Raw genomic sequence first — 16,614 nt, forward strand, 5'->3', positions numbered from 1 at the left:
CCTTATGTTTTGTTTAGGACGTAGAGATAGATATTGAGCTGGCTCCTGGAGATCAGACCAGCACACCCAAAACCAAAGAGCTTTCTGAGAAGGACATCGGGAACCAGCTGCACATGCTCACCAACAGACACGACAAATTTCTTGATACTCTCCGGGAAGTGAAGGTCTGTGGGCAAGTTTGGGAGTGAATATCTTCTGCCCCCATCCTTATTTCAAAACAGGATCTTTCCACACCAGTATAAATTTTTCTCTCACCAGAGTTTTTCTCCCTAGCCCAGTTGAAACCATTATAGTTCTAGGAGGGTTTGGATTCAACATTTAATATAATCGAGGAAGCAGATAACAGGGAAAATAGAGATAATGGTTTCTCTACTACTTACTGTCCTGTGGAAATGGTAAAAATCATTTAGTGATGCCTATAATGAGCAGGAACTCTGGGTTATTGTTCAAGTGCCTCAAATCAGGAGACGTAGTAAAGTGTGAAGACAGGCTGGTTCTGTGGGAAGAGCTTCCCCGTGTGCCCGCTGTCAGTGGTCTCAGTTTCCTCAGATGGGAGCTGTGGCTCCACAGACACTGGTGAATCATGGGCGTGGGCAGTGTCCTATTTTGACTCTGATCAACTAAGGCTTTGTGCACCTCATCACTGTTGAGGAGTGTCACTCAGAAACGGAGGTGCTGTTAATGTCCAGACTAGGAGGAAGAAATGTCAGTTACCTGTCAGTAATTTCTGTAACCCGGATTTCTGTATTAAGTCAGTCTTTGAACTGACTTAATGGCACCATTGCTGTCCTGGGTAAGTGTAGAGTGCTGAGGAAGTATCCGCACGGATATAAATGATGTGCCTTCTTTCATCTGCCGTCGCTGCTAGAAAGGAGGGCAGTGGATCTGTCCCCAAGCTCGAAGGGCTGACTCAGCCGTGGCCTTGGTGTCCCTTTGAGTGGGGATGCAGGAGGCCCAGGATGCACCTGAGCTCGACCCCTTGTACCCACAGACGGGAGCACTGCTCAGTGCCTTCGTTCAGCTGTGCCACATTTCTACAACGCTGGCTGAGAAGACCTGGGTCCAGCTCTTCCCGAGGCTCTGGAAAATCCTGTCCGACAGACAGCAGCATGTGAGTCACGTCTTAGAGTCCTGTTTGGGGAGAGTGAGTTTTAGCTTTTGATAAATAATCCTGAATGATGGCTGGAGAGATGGCTCAGTGGTTAAGAGCACTGGCTGCTCTTCCAGAGGTCCCAGGTTCAATTCCCAGCACCCACATGGCAGCTCACAACTGTCTGTAACTCCAATTCCAGGAGATCTGACACCTTCACACCAATGCACATAAGATAAAATTAAATAAATTATTTAAAAAAAAAAAAGAAGAAGAAAAAGAAAAAAAATCCTGAATGAACACAGTTCTGGGTTCCAGAGCAAGATAAAACTACCAGTCTCAGGACCAATTATCATAGTGCTTCCAAGTGATAAGGGAGAGGCCAGTTCTTTTGTGTTTGAGACAGGGTCTCACTATATACCCCAAGCTGGCCACAAGATCACATCATAGCCCGGGCTGGCCTTGCACTCCCCATCCTCCTCCCTCAACCTCTCAGGTCCCAGGGTTGCAGGTGTGCAGGAGGTTTTGAATAAAGACCTGAGATCTCTCACCCCTCACTTCTAGGCTCTGGCCGGGGAGATCAGTCCATTCCTGTGCAGTGGCAGTCATCAGGTGCAGCGGGACTGCCAGCCAAGCGCATTGAACTGCTTTGTGGAAGCCATGTCCCAGTGCGTCCCCCCGATCCCCATGCGCCCCTGTGTGCTGAAGTACCTGGGGAAGACTCACAACCTCTGGTTCCGCTCAACATTGATGCTGGAGCACCAGGCCTTTGAGAAGGGGCTGAGTCTGCCGATCAAACCGAAGCAAACAGCCGAGTTTTATGAGCAGGAGAGCATAACGCCGCCTCAGCAGGTGACTCCTCATTGCGTCAGTGACTTTCAATGAGTACATCTCCCCAGAGGTCTTAAATTACGCTGCGGGGAGTCGCTTTGTTGATTTAAAAAGTATGTTTGACTCACGCACTCAGACAGTGATTTCTTCCAGGAGATACTGGATTCCCTGGCTGAACTTTACTCCCTGTTACAAGAGGAAGACATGTGGGCCGGCCTGTGGCAGAAGCGGTGCAAGTTCTCGGAGACTGCAACCGCCATTGCTTATGAGCAGCATGGTTTCTTTGAGCAGGTGATGGCTCCGGGTGACCTCCGGGTGGTGCCTGGTGGATTCTGGGTCTTCCGTACTGTAACGTGCTTAAGTTACAGTGAGTTTACACTTGGGAAGATGGTTGTTTCATTGAGCATTCTTGTCATTGGTTGAAGCACTTGGAATGGAACCCAGAACTTCGGGAGGCTCTGCAAGCCTCCTGTGCCCCAGCCATTCTGCCCTATCTGCTCATGAAGACCCTTTGAAGTCTTAACTTAGAGAAGCCTGGGGACATGCTACCTTACATGGTTTAAAACTTCGAAATTTTATGTGCCTGTGTGTGCACGTACGTACGAGCACACATGCCGTGGCACACGTGGACAGCTTTGTGTAGTCAGTTCTCTCCTTCTACCTTTACCTGGGTGCTAGGGTTCAAACTCAGGTTAGCAAGCCTTTACCTGCTGAGACATCTTTACCTCAGTCTTCTGGCATCAGAAGCTAACATGGATGCTCTTAGGCTGTTGCTGGTTCTGTTGGAAACAGTGGGTAGATGCACTTCCATCCTCAGCCTCATGCTTCCTGTGCAGCCCAGGCACTGATTACAGGGTGAATCTTGTCGTCCGTCCGTGTCTGTGCCCCCCCCCCCCCCCCGTACATGCTGGGGCCCAGAACTGAGCACATTTGCATGTCCTGTGGCTTTCTCCGCCACCTTTGAGGGCTAGCCTCTCCTCTGCTCTCTGTCTCTAAAAGGCGAGTGGTGGGTATCAGAGTAGCCTTGGACGAGAGGCTGTAGTTGTTTCTAGGTTCCTGTCTAGCTTGCCCCAGACAGTTGAGAAGACAAAGAAAACACTTTCTCCTCAGTAGTCTGATTGCCTTGCTACCTTTTTAGGCCCAAGAGTCCTATGAAAAGGCAATGGACAAAGCCAAAAAAGAACACGAGCGGAGTAATGCCTCCCCTGCCATTTTCCCCGAGTACCAGCTCTGGGAGGACCACTGGATCAGGTGAGCTGAACTGGGCCTTGGTGGGACTTCTTTGATATATCAATGTTTTTAATATTTAAGTGATACCTCTTTATTTGCATGTGGGGGTGCACACATGCCAGGGTGCACATGTGGAGATGAGAGGTCAGCTTGTGGTCTTTGTCCTCTCCTTTTGTCGTTTTTCTCTATGTACCTCAGGCTTGGTGGGAAGCACCTTTACCCACATACACATCTTGCCAGCCCATCAAACAAGCATTTTTTAATCAAGCATTCTAACACAGTGCAATCCAGAGGTACATTGACTTGATATGTATGTGCTGAGGAATAATGGCAAGAAAACAAAGTCTTTGTTTTTCACTATTAGGCTATTTTCTCTTAGGCCAGAAGTGGTATATGCAATGAAGCACTGTAGTCATAACATAGTTGTTTGTCTGGAATCTGAACTGAGGTGTTTCCAGCAGCATTCACTGGCATCTCATGACGTGAGGTCATGAGCATCATGAAGGTGGACACAAGGTTTCGGGAAAGTTACATAGTTCAACATAGCCAGTGCTTCCGGAAGCACATCAGGTTCATTATGTGTTTGATTTTCGGCTGATGTGTGCTGGTTATGTGTCTAGAGCCCCTGGTGTAGAAGTGTTGGATGGGCTGGGCATGGTGCCGCCACCTTTAGTCCCAGCACGCTAGAGGCAGAGGCAGGTAGGTCTCTGAGTTTGAGGCCAGCATGGGAACATGTCTGTGAATTCTTCCTGAGTGTTTCTTGAAAGAGTTGGGTGCTACAGAATCTAAGAAACTAATTAAACAAGCTGATGAGGGACCAGTCGTTGCTGCCTCCCCTCAGGATGTAAGAGCTCTGCTCTATTGGCTGTATGGTCATAGGGCAGGCCGGTCTCCTGAAGGCAAGCCCGGATAGCATCCCACAGCGGTCCGTACTTCAGCTCTCTCATCTCATAGTGATACTGTGTCTTCGGACCCTTCTTCACCTTTCCAAGTCTGTCAGTGTGTTGAATTGATTGAGTTCCTGCGTTAACCCTGGGTCTCCTAGGTGCTCCAAGGAGCTGAACCAGTGGGAAGCCTTGACTGAGTTTGGCCAGTCCAAAGGCCACATAAATCCCTACCTCGTCCTGGAATGCGCGTGGAGGGTGTCCAACTGGACTGCCATGAAGGAGGCACTGGTGCAGGTGAGACCCCTGTCATGATGTGGTATTAGCAAGGACCACGTTGCCCGGTTTTCTGTCACTGAGACCTTTCCTAGATTTGAGTAAGTTTGGTATTAATTGAGCATTCAGTTAGTGTTTGTGTGTAGTAATGTGGTGGTGCAGTGCCTGCAGAGAGAGAGAGAGAGAGAGAGAGAGAGAGAGAGAGAGAGAGAGAGAGAGAGAGAGAGAGAGAGAGAGAGAGAACGTGTGTATGTATGTACGTGTGTGTACAGTAGTGCGGTGCCTGCGGAGACCAGAAAGCATTTGATCTCCTGCAGCTGGAGTTATGGGTGTCCTGGTGCTTGGAAGCTGGCTGTTGTGGGTGTGAATACCAAACTCAGGTGCTCTACAAGAGCAACAGATACTCTTACCCGGTAGGCCATCCCTCCGTTCTCTTGCCATTCAATTTTACTGTCAAATGAGTATTGGATGTAGAGACCTTGACCTCTGAGGACAGAAGCAGTGCCGGGAAGAGTTTTAGAGTAATTAAGTTGGTGGTGTTGGTAGATGTTTGTCAGAAGAATCATCAGGAGTAACACACAAGATTGGAGCCAGAGCAGCCCAGGCTGGTGCGTTTGCTCTTATCTGAGAACACTGGTGGTGGTGGTGGTGGGGGGGGGCCTGGTTCTGAAGTGCGGTAGGCACAGAGTGTGATGTGCAGTGTGAGTGAGGTGTTTAAAATGACTTGGTCCTGAAGGGTCTGTGCATATGGCCCTAAGACAGAAGTACCGTCTCTGTCACCTCTCTGGGAGCGTTTGTGGTGCACTCTGCAACCCAGGAGATTGGCTGCTCACCCGAGTGCAGGAGAGGATCTCGGAAGAGCAGTGTAAATGCCTGGCTTCTCTATTGAAAGTCCGTTTTTACATTAAGGCCAGATTTCTGTGTCTTGCTTTGTGTAATTGGCCACAGTTTGGAGAGCATCATCACCACCTTGGTTGTCCCCCCTCACTCCAGGTGGAGGTCAGCTGTCCGAAGGAGATGGCTTGGAAGGTTAACATGTACCGAGGGTACCTGGCCATCTGCCACCCTGAGGAGCAGCAGCTCAGCTTCATTGAGCGCCTGGTGGAGATGGCCAGCAGCCTGGCCATCCGTGAGTGGCGGCGGCTGCCCCACGTAGTGTCCCACGTGCACACCCCTCTTCTGCAGGTAGGTACTGCCCCTCCCAGAGCTCAGCCTGGGATCCTTAGGGCTGTAGAGTAGCTGAGGTCCATGGATAAGCCAAGTGACAAAGGAAACTCTTTCTCCTGTTCTCCTCCTCCCCCATAGGAATTCCTCCTCAGGAAAGAAAGGCCAGAGTCAGAACATTAGGGGAAAAACTGTGGCTTTTCATTTTGGAATCGAGGGTCTGAGACATTCTCACAAGTCTTACGATAGGGCTACCTTTGGCACATAACAGTGTGAAGCTATTGTTCAGACAGATCCCATCCAGCCTTGAAAGACTGAAGTGACTTATGCCCTGATATCCTTTGGGCATCAATAGTAATTTTCTGGTGATTTGTGAAAGAGTACTTTTTTTAAAAAAGATTTATTTATTTATGTATATGAGTGCTGTATTTGCATATATGTTCGCATGGCAGAAGAGTGCATCAGATCCCATTAGAGATGGTTGGGAGCCGCCATGTAGTTTCTGGGAATTGAACCTGGGTTCTCCGGAAGAGCAGCCAGTGTTCTTAACTGCTGAGCCATCTCTCTAGCCTGTGAAAGAGTACTTTTGAAACTAAACCAATATATTAGGTTTGTCATGGTGTGTATATTTATCTGTTTTATGTTGTAAATAGCACAGTGTGGACTAAAGTGTGAACCATCCCAGATGGTCCACTTGGGGTCAGTTTTCAGAGGACCACATCTTGTGATGGGGCTTCTTGCTGGGAAGGATGGTGTGAGACATCAGGCTGTGTTACAGAGCTGCTGGGGTTGAATCTGGGTCGCCCTGCTGCTGATCCAGTCCTGGGCATCTCTTAAAACACCGTAGTTGGTTTAAGAGGTTAAATCCCAGTGAGTTTTGGGGGCAGGGATTCAGGGCACGGCATTGCAGCTTCTCATAAACATACCAACTTCCTGTCTGAGGCTGTCTCCTGGGGGGCCACAGCTTTAGTGAACAGTGCCTTGTCGTCATCTCCTTGCTTTTCTGTGTGTCTGTTGTTACCTTTGCTTTTTCTGAAAGAACGCCCTAAAATGACAGTTACTGAATAGTCTCAAGCTTTCAGTTACCAGCAGACTTACTCTGCAGTGTAGGAGAGAGTTGCTGCTGCTGTGACTGTTGGATTTCCAGGGTTTTCTTACTTCTTTTGATTCCCTACATACACACACACACACACACACACACACACACACACACACACGGTGGGGGGGGGGATTAAACCTAGGGCCTTCATGCCAGGTGAACAGCCCCCTTTGTGACTACTGAGAAGTTATCTTTGCATGGAAACAGATAATGGCTGCATTTCTGAGCTATTCAATAAAAGTACCAGCCATGAGTGACAGTTAATTGTGAAAACATATTAATAATTGTGCAGTTACATATTTAAAGTATGAAGTATAAAATGTAGCTCGTCACATCCTTCTGATGTCCAAATATCTGGAAGGTGAATGAAAGCAGTCTGCTTTTCTCACTGCTCTGCTAATGGTTTGTAATGGGAGTATTTGTTGGTAGTCTGCTGTGGACAGGTCCTAATGCATTTAAAGAGATGATTGTTAGGGCTGGAGAGATGTCTCAGCTGTTAAGAGCACTGAGTGCTATTTTAGAGGACCCAGGTTCAGTACCCAGCACCCACACAGTAGTTTACAACCATCTAGAGTATCAGTTCTAAGGGACCCAACCCAAGTGATAGCTGCCTCCACACCACTAAGAAATCTTTTTGTTGTTGTATTTGTTTTCTGTATAGCTGACTGTCCTGGGACTCCATCTATAGGTCAGACTGGCCATGAACTCAGAGATCCGAGTGCTGGGATAAAAGGCATGTGCCCCAATGCCCAGCTGTTTTGTTCTCTGAGACTACAGGGTCTCACTATGTAGCTTTGACTGGCCTAGGACTCAGGCTAGTCTCAAAGTATACATAGAGATCTGCTTGCCTCTTTCTTGCGAATGCTCACCACCACAGCCAATGTTTTTATTTCATTGTATGGATGTGTGTGTGGTGTGTCAAAGACAGAGAACATGTTGGGACAGTTGGTTCTCTCCTTCCACTGTGTTTCAGAGATGAGTTCAGGCCGTCAGTCTTGAAGTCAGCACCTTTACCACTGAGTCATCTCTCCAGCCCCCTAACTAAGAAATCCTAGAGAAAACCCAGACAACACACATAAGGACACTTTCAGGGAGCCTTTCCGTGATTTGGGCTGTTTTGTTGGTGGTTTTGTTGTTGTTGTTGTTGTTGTTGTTGTGTTTGGTTTTTTGAGACAGGGTTTCTCAGTGTTGTACAGCCCTGGCTGTGCTAGAACTTGCTCTAAAGACCAAGCTGGCCTTGAACTCAGAGATCTACCTGCCTTTGCCTCTGAATGTTGAGATTAAAAGCATGTGCCATCCTGCCCAGCTTGGGCTGTTTTGTATTTGTGTATGCATCTTGGTCCAGGTACAGAGGTTAGAGGACAACTTTTCAGAATCAGTTCTCTCCTTCCACCACATGGGTTCTGGGGATCTAACTCTGCCTGACGCAGGTTGATTCAGGTTGTCAGGCTTGGCGGCAAGCACCTTCCCTGCTGGGCTCTCGCCCCAGCCCCCAGCTATGGACTCTCTCCCTGCTCCCCTTAGGCTGCTCAGCAGATCATTGAGCTTCAGGAAGCTGCACAGATAAATGCAGGCCTGCAGCCCACCAACCTGGGCAGGAACAACAGCCTCCATGACATGAAGACGGTGGTGAAGACCTGGAGGAACCGGCTGCCCATCGTGTCTGACGACTTGTCCCACTGGAGCAGCGTCTTCATGTGGCGGCAGCACCATTACCAGGGTAAACCGACCTGGTCCGGCATGCATTCATCATGTAATTTTCCAGACGCCCCGCTGTGCTGGTTTCATGTCTTCGTTTTGTTTTTTTTTTTGTTTTGTTTTGTTTTTTTCCCAGATTTTGTGTTCTGGGGTAGATGTAAGAGGTAGTGGTGAGGGGAGAGGTGAAGGTGGAAACAGTGGGAAGGTTTTGTACCTTCCATCCTACCCACTTAGCTGGGAATTCCTGCTAGACCTGAGGGGTGCCGGACAGGGTGAGGGAGTGGTGTCACTCTCTGTCTCAAAGGCCCTGCCTAGAAGCACCTGTCCTCAGCTGGCTTTGTGTCCATTCCTGGTTTTCCTGTCCTAGACTCACCAGGCATCCTTATTTGAGAATGTGTCACCTGTGATTCCGTGACCTTATCAGGGAAGACAGACATGCTGTACTCTAGTTTTCCTTTTTTTTTTTCCCCCTTTGAGAACGGGATCTCATCTATCTGAAGCTGGCCTCATTCAGTGTATGGCTGAGGGCTGAGAATAACCTTGAACTTCTGATCTTTCCTCCTCAGCCTCCTGAGTGCTGGGGCTGCAGGCATGCTTCACCATGCCCCATTTTTGTGGTGTTAGGGAACAAACCCAGGGCTTTGTTCGTGTTAGGCAAGTATTCTACCAGCTAAGCCCCATCCCGGCTCTAGTCTGTGGCGCAGGATTCCAGGGAAAGCGATAAGGGTGTATCCTGTTTTCATGAGCCATGTTCCGTGTGTTCTTCATTTTTCTTTAAGCCTGGTTGTGACGCACTTAGAGAGGAATATGACGTGCCTGACAGCCAATTCCTTTGTTCTTCAGCGATTGTAACTGCGTATGAAAACAGCTCTCACCATGACCCGAGTTCCAATAATGCCATGCTTGGGGTCCACGCCTCAGCCTCGGCCATCATCCAGTACGGGAAAATTGCCCGGAAACAAGGTCTAGTTAATGTGGCACTGGATATACTGAGCCGTATTCATACCATCCCTACCGTTCCCATCGTGGATTGCTTCCAGAAGATTCGACAGCAAGTGAAATGCTACCTCCAGCTGGCAGGAGTGATGGGCAAGAACGAGTGCATGCAGGTAGGCTCCTGAAGAGGTGGCCGTGCCGGGGCTCCTGGGCCAGGCAGAGAGGAAGGAAGAGGAGTGTCCCCAACACAGCCTGACAGTGGGAAACTCTTCGTCCAGAAGAAGAAAGGAAAGGAAACCATTCAGTGTTAAAACTGCATCTGTGTCTCTGTTCTGCCATGTGTTTAGCTTTGTGTTTGAGGAAGAAAAACCATTATAAGGAGGAGGTAAGGTCAGTCCTGGCCACGCCCATGCCCGGAGGACCCAGTGAAAGAGACAGCAAGTCTGGCTGGACACGGGGCTTTGGAAAGAAGGGCTTTGTGAGTACTTGACGAACTGTCTAGAAATTTCAAGAGCTTTCCCCCCCTCTCCATTTCTGAACAGGGCCTTGAAGTTATTGAGTCCACAAACCTCAAATACTTCACGAAGGAGATGACAGCTGAGTTCTACGCTCTGAAGGGAATGTTCCTGGCTCAGATAAACAAGTATGCAGACTGTGTGGACCGGGTGGCAGGGTCTCTGGCTGTTCCTTAGGAACTCAAAGCCAGTGTGTGGCTCCGAGCTGGCAGTCTCGTGGTTTCATGGTGATTGGTGAGGCATTCTGTGTGCGGTGCCCTCACGGAGAGGAGCTCACAGCAGAGCTGTGTGTAGCCTCACAGTGTCTTAGAGGAGAGTGGCATGGTGAGCACAGACCTCATCATGGTGGTGACAAGGGCTCCTTACCTGGTCCCTCAGGCTCACCCTGTCAGGAGTACAGTCGCTTCCTTTGTGTGTTGTGGGCTTCTGTTGTTTTAGCTGTGGTACCCAGTCAGGACTCAGGCTCCTCACTTGGTCATCCTCTTGGGCTTCCTAATACCCTGCCTGACTGAGGAGAATGGTTTTTGTTTTAGTACTGAAATCAGTCAGCTCTGACTGTGAGCCAGATCCATCCGGGATCCAGCTTTGAATGGGAAGCTGTGTCTACCTAGACAGCTTCTGCTTGGTCAGGACCTTTCCTGTGCTTCTGGAATTGGCTGCTAGTTTTGTTTGGGAATTGAGCCTTTCTATTCGTAAAGGGCATAGGCCTGTGTTTTTTTTTTTTATTTGTCTTACACACAAGTAGCATGGTAGGAAAATGGTATCTGGCATCACTGTTGTGGGACAGTTTAACAAGTGGCAGTTACACAGAAAACATTGAGACTGAATTGCCCTGGCCCCAGAGGTTTGGTCCTTGGTCTAAAAAGACCTAAGCAAAGAGGTACTTGTTCCAGAGTGTCTATCTGTAGCTGCACTAGTCACTACAGTCAGAGGGCGGGAATAGCCCCATGTTAGGTGAACAGCCTTCTCTGCACATACAATGGAGTTGTGCAGCTACAGAACCAAATGGTGTCTGGCACATGCTTTAGTGTGGATACCTCAGAAACATTGCACTAGGTGAAGTCTGGCTGTAAGGTTCGTGTGATGTATAGCTTGATTATAAGAAGTGTATCGGGCTGGGGAGGTGGCTCAGAGGTTAAGAGCACTGGCTGCTCTTCCAGAGGTCCTGAGTTCAATTCCCAGCACCCACATGGTGGCTCACAACCATCTGTAATGAGATCTGATGCCCTCTTCTGGCCTGAAGACATACATGCAGATACAGCACTCATATACATAAAACAAAGTTGCATTCTTTAAAAAAAAAAAGAAGTGTCAAGTACATCAGTCCACCGAGATGGAGAGCAGATTGGTGGCTGAGGACTTGGCATTGCTGGGAGTCAGAGTGACTGCTTAAGGAAGGCCATACAATAGTTCCATGAATGTGTTAAATATTACTCAATGTTCAGTTTGGTTGGTTAGTTCTGGATTTTTAACAGCGTACCTCAGACTGGCCCATAGCTTGCTGTGTGTTCTAGGCTAGCTTTGACCTTGAGATCCTCGTGCCTGCCCAGCTGCCTGAGTGCTGGGATGACAGATGTGTTTGAAGCAGTGTCATGCCATGTGCTGTGTGTTTTGGTTCCACACAGATCAGAGGAAGCCAACAAAGCGTTCTCAGCAGCCGTGCAGATGCATGATGTGCTGGTGAAGGCCTGGGCCATGTGGGGTGACTACCTGGAGAGCATCTTTGTGAAGGAGAGGCAGCTACACCTGGGAGTGTCTGCCATCACCTGCTACCTTCACGCTTGCCGGCACCAGAACGAGAGCAAGTCAAGGAAGTACTTGGCCAAGGTGAGGCTGGGAGATTCATCTTTTCCGCAAAGCAGCTGGTAGCTTTTGAGCTTGGGTCAAGATCTAGTTCCAAGTGTGAGTGAGGTCTGCCTTCCTGTCCTCGCTTACTTCCATCTCCCTCCAGTGGAACTTTCCACAGTTGACACTAAGGAAACAGGCCTGAACATCCTGGGGTCTCAGCCTTTCCTTTATGTCTGGTGCTGTCTGGGGTCACACCCTGGACAAGGCCTGTAGGCCAGAGGGAGCTGGGATTCAGCCACTTACATGCCCTCTGTGCAGTGCCTCAGTACAGCTAGAATTCATGTTTGCAGGAGATGTAGGAATAAGCTCTGCTGGGCGTGGGGTGGTGTTCTAATCCCTGGTTGAACATGAGCTTTGGAGTGTATTACGTCAGCACGCATGGTAGCTAAGCCCAGTGCTGACACTACCCTGCCATGGCAGCCACCCTCACGCACTCTGCAGTCACAGGCTCTGAAGGATGCCGGGCCCCAGCATGGAGTTTGCCTGCTGTGGATTGCTGATAATCAAATTCTCACAAAAACCAGTTTGGTTTGGGTGAGGGCACACCTGTGACCAAGCAGGTTACCCACTTGTTGGCTCCATGCAGTACTGCTGGTCTCCAGGTTGGATCAGTTAGCATTTGTCATTACTGTTAAATCAAAAGAATAACTGGATTTAAATTACAAATTCTACTCAACTGTGAAGGTTACACTTTAAGCTCGTAGCTAATAACACCACTTCATTTAAGGTTGAGGAAAAGCCACTTAATTGAGGCTCTCAGAATTCTCATGTAACTAAAACTTGTCCTCTGCCTTAGGTGTTGTGGCTTCTGAGTTTTGATGATGACAAGAATACGCTGGCGGATGCTGTGGACAAGTATTGCATCGGCGTGCCCCCCATCCAGTGGCTGGCGTGGATTCCACAGCTGCTTACCTGCCTGGTGGGCTCCGAGGGCAAGCTGCTCCTGAACCTCATCAGCCAGGTGGGCCCCATAGAGCATCTTTTTATATGTCTGTAGGAGTCCAAAGGATAAAGACCTTTTTTTTTTTTTTGGTTTTTCAAGACAAGGTTTCTGTGTGTAGCCCTGGCTCTTCTGGAACTCACTCTGTAGACCAGTCTGGCCTTGAACTTGAGATCTGCCTGCCTCTGCTTCCCAAGTGCTGGAACTAAAGACATGCACTGTTGCTATGGCCACCACCACCTCTGGCATTTATTTATTTTTTTATGTATGAGTGCTCTATCTGCATGTACATGTGCACACCAGAAGAGGGCATCAGATCTCATGATAGATGGTTGTGAGCTGCCATGTGGTTGCTGGGAATTGAACGTGGGGTCCTCTGGAAGAGCAGCTAGTGCTCTTAACCACTGAGCCATTTCTCCAGCCCCAGATGAACTCTTTAGTAGTGGTGTAGTTAGTTAGACTGGGATGCACAGAGCCTCTGTTACTTCTTAAAATCACAGCTCCTCCTGAAGGAGCAGTCACCAGCTGTGCCCGGCTGGTTCTGTCCACATGGAGATTGTCCTGTGATTCCTGGAAAAGACATTCTTTTGCTTGAGAGCACATGGCAGTGATACTCCTGAACCCTGGTGTTTTGCCTAGAGCTTAGCGGCCAGGTTACTGCCTCAGTCTGTCCCGTATTATCATTTATGCAGTGGCTGCACACACACAAGCCAGGTGCCCGGTGGCCTTGGCAGTCAGATGTGCCTGTCTTCTCCTGTGGTGCATCTGGAAGGGTCTGAGTGACAGGACAATGTCTCCTTGGTCACAAGCAGAACTGATGCCTGTGCCATCTTGAGGACATGTTTCTTTGACTCTCCTGCAGTTACACAGACCAGAAGTTGCCCGTAGTGGCCCTGTCTTTCATTTGGAGTCACTGTGTGGCTTGGAATGGCATGTGCCAATACCATGCCTAACAGATGCCGGGATCGTTCGTTGTCTAAGATCCAGGGCTAGGGTCAGTGTCTCTTGCTTTCCTCGGATTTACTGAAGGAAGTAGAGGGTGGTTTCTGCCGTTAACAGTCACCAGGTAGAATTTATGAGAGGAGGGGTTTAAACCATTGAGCTGGCTATTTCATTAGCTGGCCAACAGCTACATGTATCATATCAGTCACTTGGTATTGCCCTCTGTGACCCAAATGCACAACCCAAACCCATTCACTGCCTGCTCGGTGACTCTCCTGTCCATCGTCCATCACCCAGAACATGTATTGGGAACAGTGCTGCTGACCCTTGCTGTCTCTGAGCAGGTTGGACGCGTGTATCCCCAAGCAGTCTACTTTCCCATCCGGACTCTGTACCTGACCCTGAAGATAGAGCAGAGAGAGCGCTACAAGAGTGGTACGTGTTGGCTGGGGAAGCTGGTGGGGTCTCGGGTCAGTCTGGGGGTTTCCCAGAGCACCACTGCCACGGGCACACGCCTGCCCACAGCTCCTCTCCTACGTGGGCTCAGTCTCCTCTTTGGTCAGGGCCAGAGGACCAAGCCTGATAGCTGAGCAGTTTGTGGTTCTTCCGTGCCACAGTGGGAAAGGCGTTCGTGGGGGCGGCTTCCTGGAGATAGACTAAGTCGGTGAGGCCCGGCTACAGGAAATGAGAGAGCTCTTCTCAGCAACAAAGCTGTCAGTGCGTAGATGTGCTGCCAGCCTGAGGAGGACTGTCTTGAGCTATTGGCAGTCTGGTCTCTAGTTGTAAGAACAGTCAAAGAATGTGACTTCGGATCCACATTGACTAGCCTTACTGAGGAAAGGACTGACTTAGTGATTTGGGGTACTTGGTAAGCACGGTGCTTCCAAAGCCACATGACCTCCTCCTGTTGCACCAGAGCCTCCCTAAGGGAATAAGGCCAAGTGGGCACAGGGGCACAGTGCACTTCACCTCCCTGCCTTAGTCATCTCTTAGTTCCTGACTAAATGCAGTGAGCTCAAGCCAGAAATCGGTCATGCAGTGTTCTGCAGCGTGTTTCTCAGAGGCTATTTTTCAAAAACATTATTTTGCAAGTGGGAGTTGGCCTTCCTGAATGAAGTATGTGGACCAGTTTCTTTAAGCTGCTTTTAGTTTTTTGAACTTTAGTAGCAAGGGATGTGTTGGGAGTGATTTTCCACGTATTTTATATCAGACAACAGATAATGAAGGGCCCGGGGAGCCACGGCACTTGCCCACATGGCCTCTCTGGCCCACTGGCGCACACACACTGGCTTTTCCCTGGACTACCTATAGCCAGGGCACAGCTGACCGTGCTCTCTGCTCCTCAGTCAAGTGGGACAGCTGTTCTCAGAACCAGGGCATCTACCCTGTCCCCGGGGAAGAAAGGTCTTGTCCCACAATGCAGGAACCGGCGTTCCTGTGGCCAGTGGGTCCTGTAGCACTCTGAACTTGTCATCAGTGGGTCTTGCGCTGACATTGGCGTTGTGTGTGTTGCTCTCAGATTCTGGACAGCAGCAGCCCAGTTCAGTGGGTAACCAGTCCCATTCTGCATCAGATCCAGGGCCCATAAGAGCAACAGCGCCCATGTGGCGCTGCAGCCGAATCATGCACATGCAGCGGGAGCTTCACCCAACTCTCCTGTCTTCCCTGGAAGGCATCGTCGACCAGATGGTCTGGTTCAGAGAGAACTGGCATGAGGAGGTAGGTAGACCAGATTCTGCAGCTGCTGCCTCCCTGTAGAGGGAGAGAATGGTACCAGACATGTCTGTAGACATGCTGACTTCCGACTGGGGTGTTTGGTCAGCCCACCTGACCTGTTTATAGTTGAATGGAACCATGGACCTGCTGAGTAGTTGTTCTCTGGACACCAGTACAGCTTCAGGTCATTGACATATGAGGAGGGAATGAGGGCAGAGGGTTTTGTAACTCAGTACATAGAGTGCTTGCCTGGAATACACAAAGCCCTGGGTTTCACCCCAGCGCCATATAATCCGTGGTGGCCCACTCCTGCAATCCTGGAACTCAGGGGATGGGGCAGGGTATCAGGAGTTCAAGGCCAGCCTGGCTTCATGGGATAATGAGACAGAAATGAAGTTAAGGCAGCCACCCCTTGCTGCAGTATACCTACCTCCCTAGCCTCAGTTACCTTTGACTAGCTGCTGGTGGCCACTGTGTGTGTGGGAAGGACTGTGCTATGGCATAGGTAGCATTTGGGTTACTACTATCAGCCTTTTTTCAACTCTGCTGTCTCCTTAAGGTCAGTCACTTCAGCTGGGGATAAAATACAACACGCTTTCCTGCCCAGTAATGTTATCTTACTGGGCTCGGGGACAGCTCGTTGTTGGTGTGAGAGTTCGTAGGTACCACTAGGTCCCTGGTGTTGGTAAAGGCAGAAATGACTGGGTGAGCGGTCAGGCACGGTGGGCGCCTTTGGCTGCCTCACTGTCCTCTGGCTGATGGTCTTGTCTCTTCTGCCAGGTGCTCAGGCAACTCCAGCAGGGCCTGGCAAAGTGTTACTCTGTTGCCTTTGAGAAGAGCGGTGCTGTGTCGGATGCCAAGATTACCCCTCACACTCTTAACTTTGTCAAGAAGCTGGTGAGCACTTTTGGAGTGGGCCTGGAGAACGTGTCCAATGTCTCAACCATGTTCTCCAGTGCAGCCTCTGAGTCTCTGGCCCGCCGGGCACAAGCCACAGCCCAGGACCCTGTCTTCCAGAAGCTCAAGGGCCAGTTCACCACAGGTGAGTCTTGTCCCGGGCACATGCTAGTTAGACTTTGTTAAACATAAACTCTGGGCAGATGTGGTGGGCACACCTTTGATCCCAGCACTTGGGAGACAGAGGCAGGCAGATCTCTAAGTTCCAGAACATTCAGAGCTACATCTCAATACTCAAACATAAGGAAGCCACGACTGCCAGCAGTCTGACTTCATGCCCTATCTTCCACTGAAGAGCTGAAGTTTGGCCTTCGGAGATGGGAGTTAGAAAATGGAAGGTTTTTCGGGCCCAAGCCTTGCCTTCCCTCGCTTGGTGTTAGGGTGGAGCTACAAGGTGAGGTGGAGGATTTGAAAGGCTGGGGTGCAGACCCGACATGGCAGGTGGGGTGCAAACTTGGAGGGCAGGAGGCAGGAAGAAGGGGGTTGTT

The 16,614-nt window shown here is 49.7% G+C and overlaps 1 protein-coding gene across 1 annotated transcript in view; it reads left to right on the plus strand.

Annotated features, from left to right (window-relative positions):
• Trrap (transformation/transcription domain associated protein) overlaps window positions 1–16,614 on the plus strand; it is a 94,410-nt gene that overhangs the window by 66,670 nt on the left and 11,126 nt on the right. The window contains exons 51-65 of the mRNA XM_059249716.1: window positions 18–164; window positions 992–1,111; window positions 1,655–1,942; window positions 2,075–2,212; window positions 3,060–3,172; window positions 4,197–4,332; window positions 5,305–5,496; window positions 8,099–8,294; window positions 9,116–9,381; window positions 9,751–9,851; window positions 11,349–11,550; window positions 12,368–12,532; window positions 13,798–13,888; window positions 14,973–15,172; window positions 15,950–16,211. Of these exons, the coding sequence (XP_059105699.1) occupies window positions 18–164; window positions 992–1,111; window positions 1,655–1,942; window positions 2,075–2,212; window positions 3,060–3,172; window positions 4,197–4,332; window positions 5,305–5,496; window positions 8,099–8,294; window positions 9,116–9,381; window positions 9,751–9,851; window positions 11,349–11,550; window positions 12,368–12,532; window positions 13,798–13,888; window positions 14,973–15,172; window positions 15,950–16,211 (2,617 nt within the window). The remainder of the gene's footprint in view (window positions 1–17; window positions 165–991; window positions 1,112–1,654; window positions 1,943–2,074; window positions 2,213–3,059; window positions 3,173–4,196; window positions 4,333–5,304; window positions 5,497–8,098; window positions 8,295–9,115; window positions 9,382–9,750; window positions 9,852–11,348; window positions 11,551–12,367; window positions 12,533–13,797; window positions 13,889–14,972; window positions 15,173–15,949; window positions 16,212–16,614) is intronic.

The sequence above is a fragment of the Peromyscus eremicus genome, chromosome 23 (assembly GCF_949786415.1).
Source record: "Peromyscus eremicus chromosome 23, PerEre_H2_v1, whole genome shotgun sequence".
Lineage (NCBI taxonomy): Eukaryota > Metazoa > Chordata > Mammalia > Rodentia > Cricetidae > Peromyscus > Peromyscus eremicus.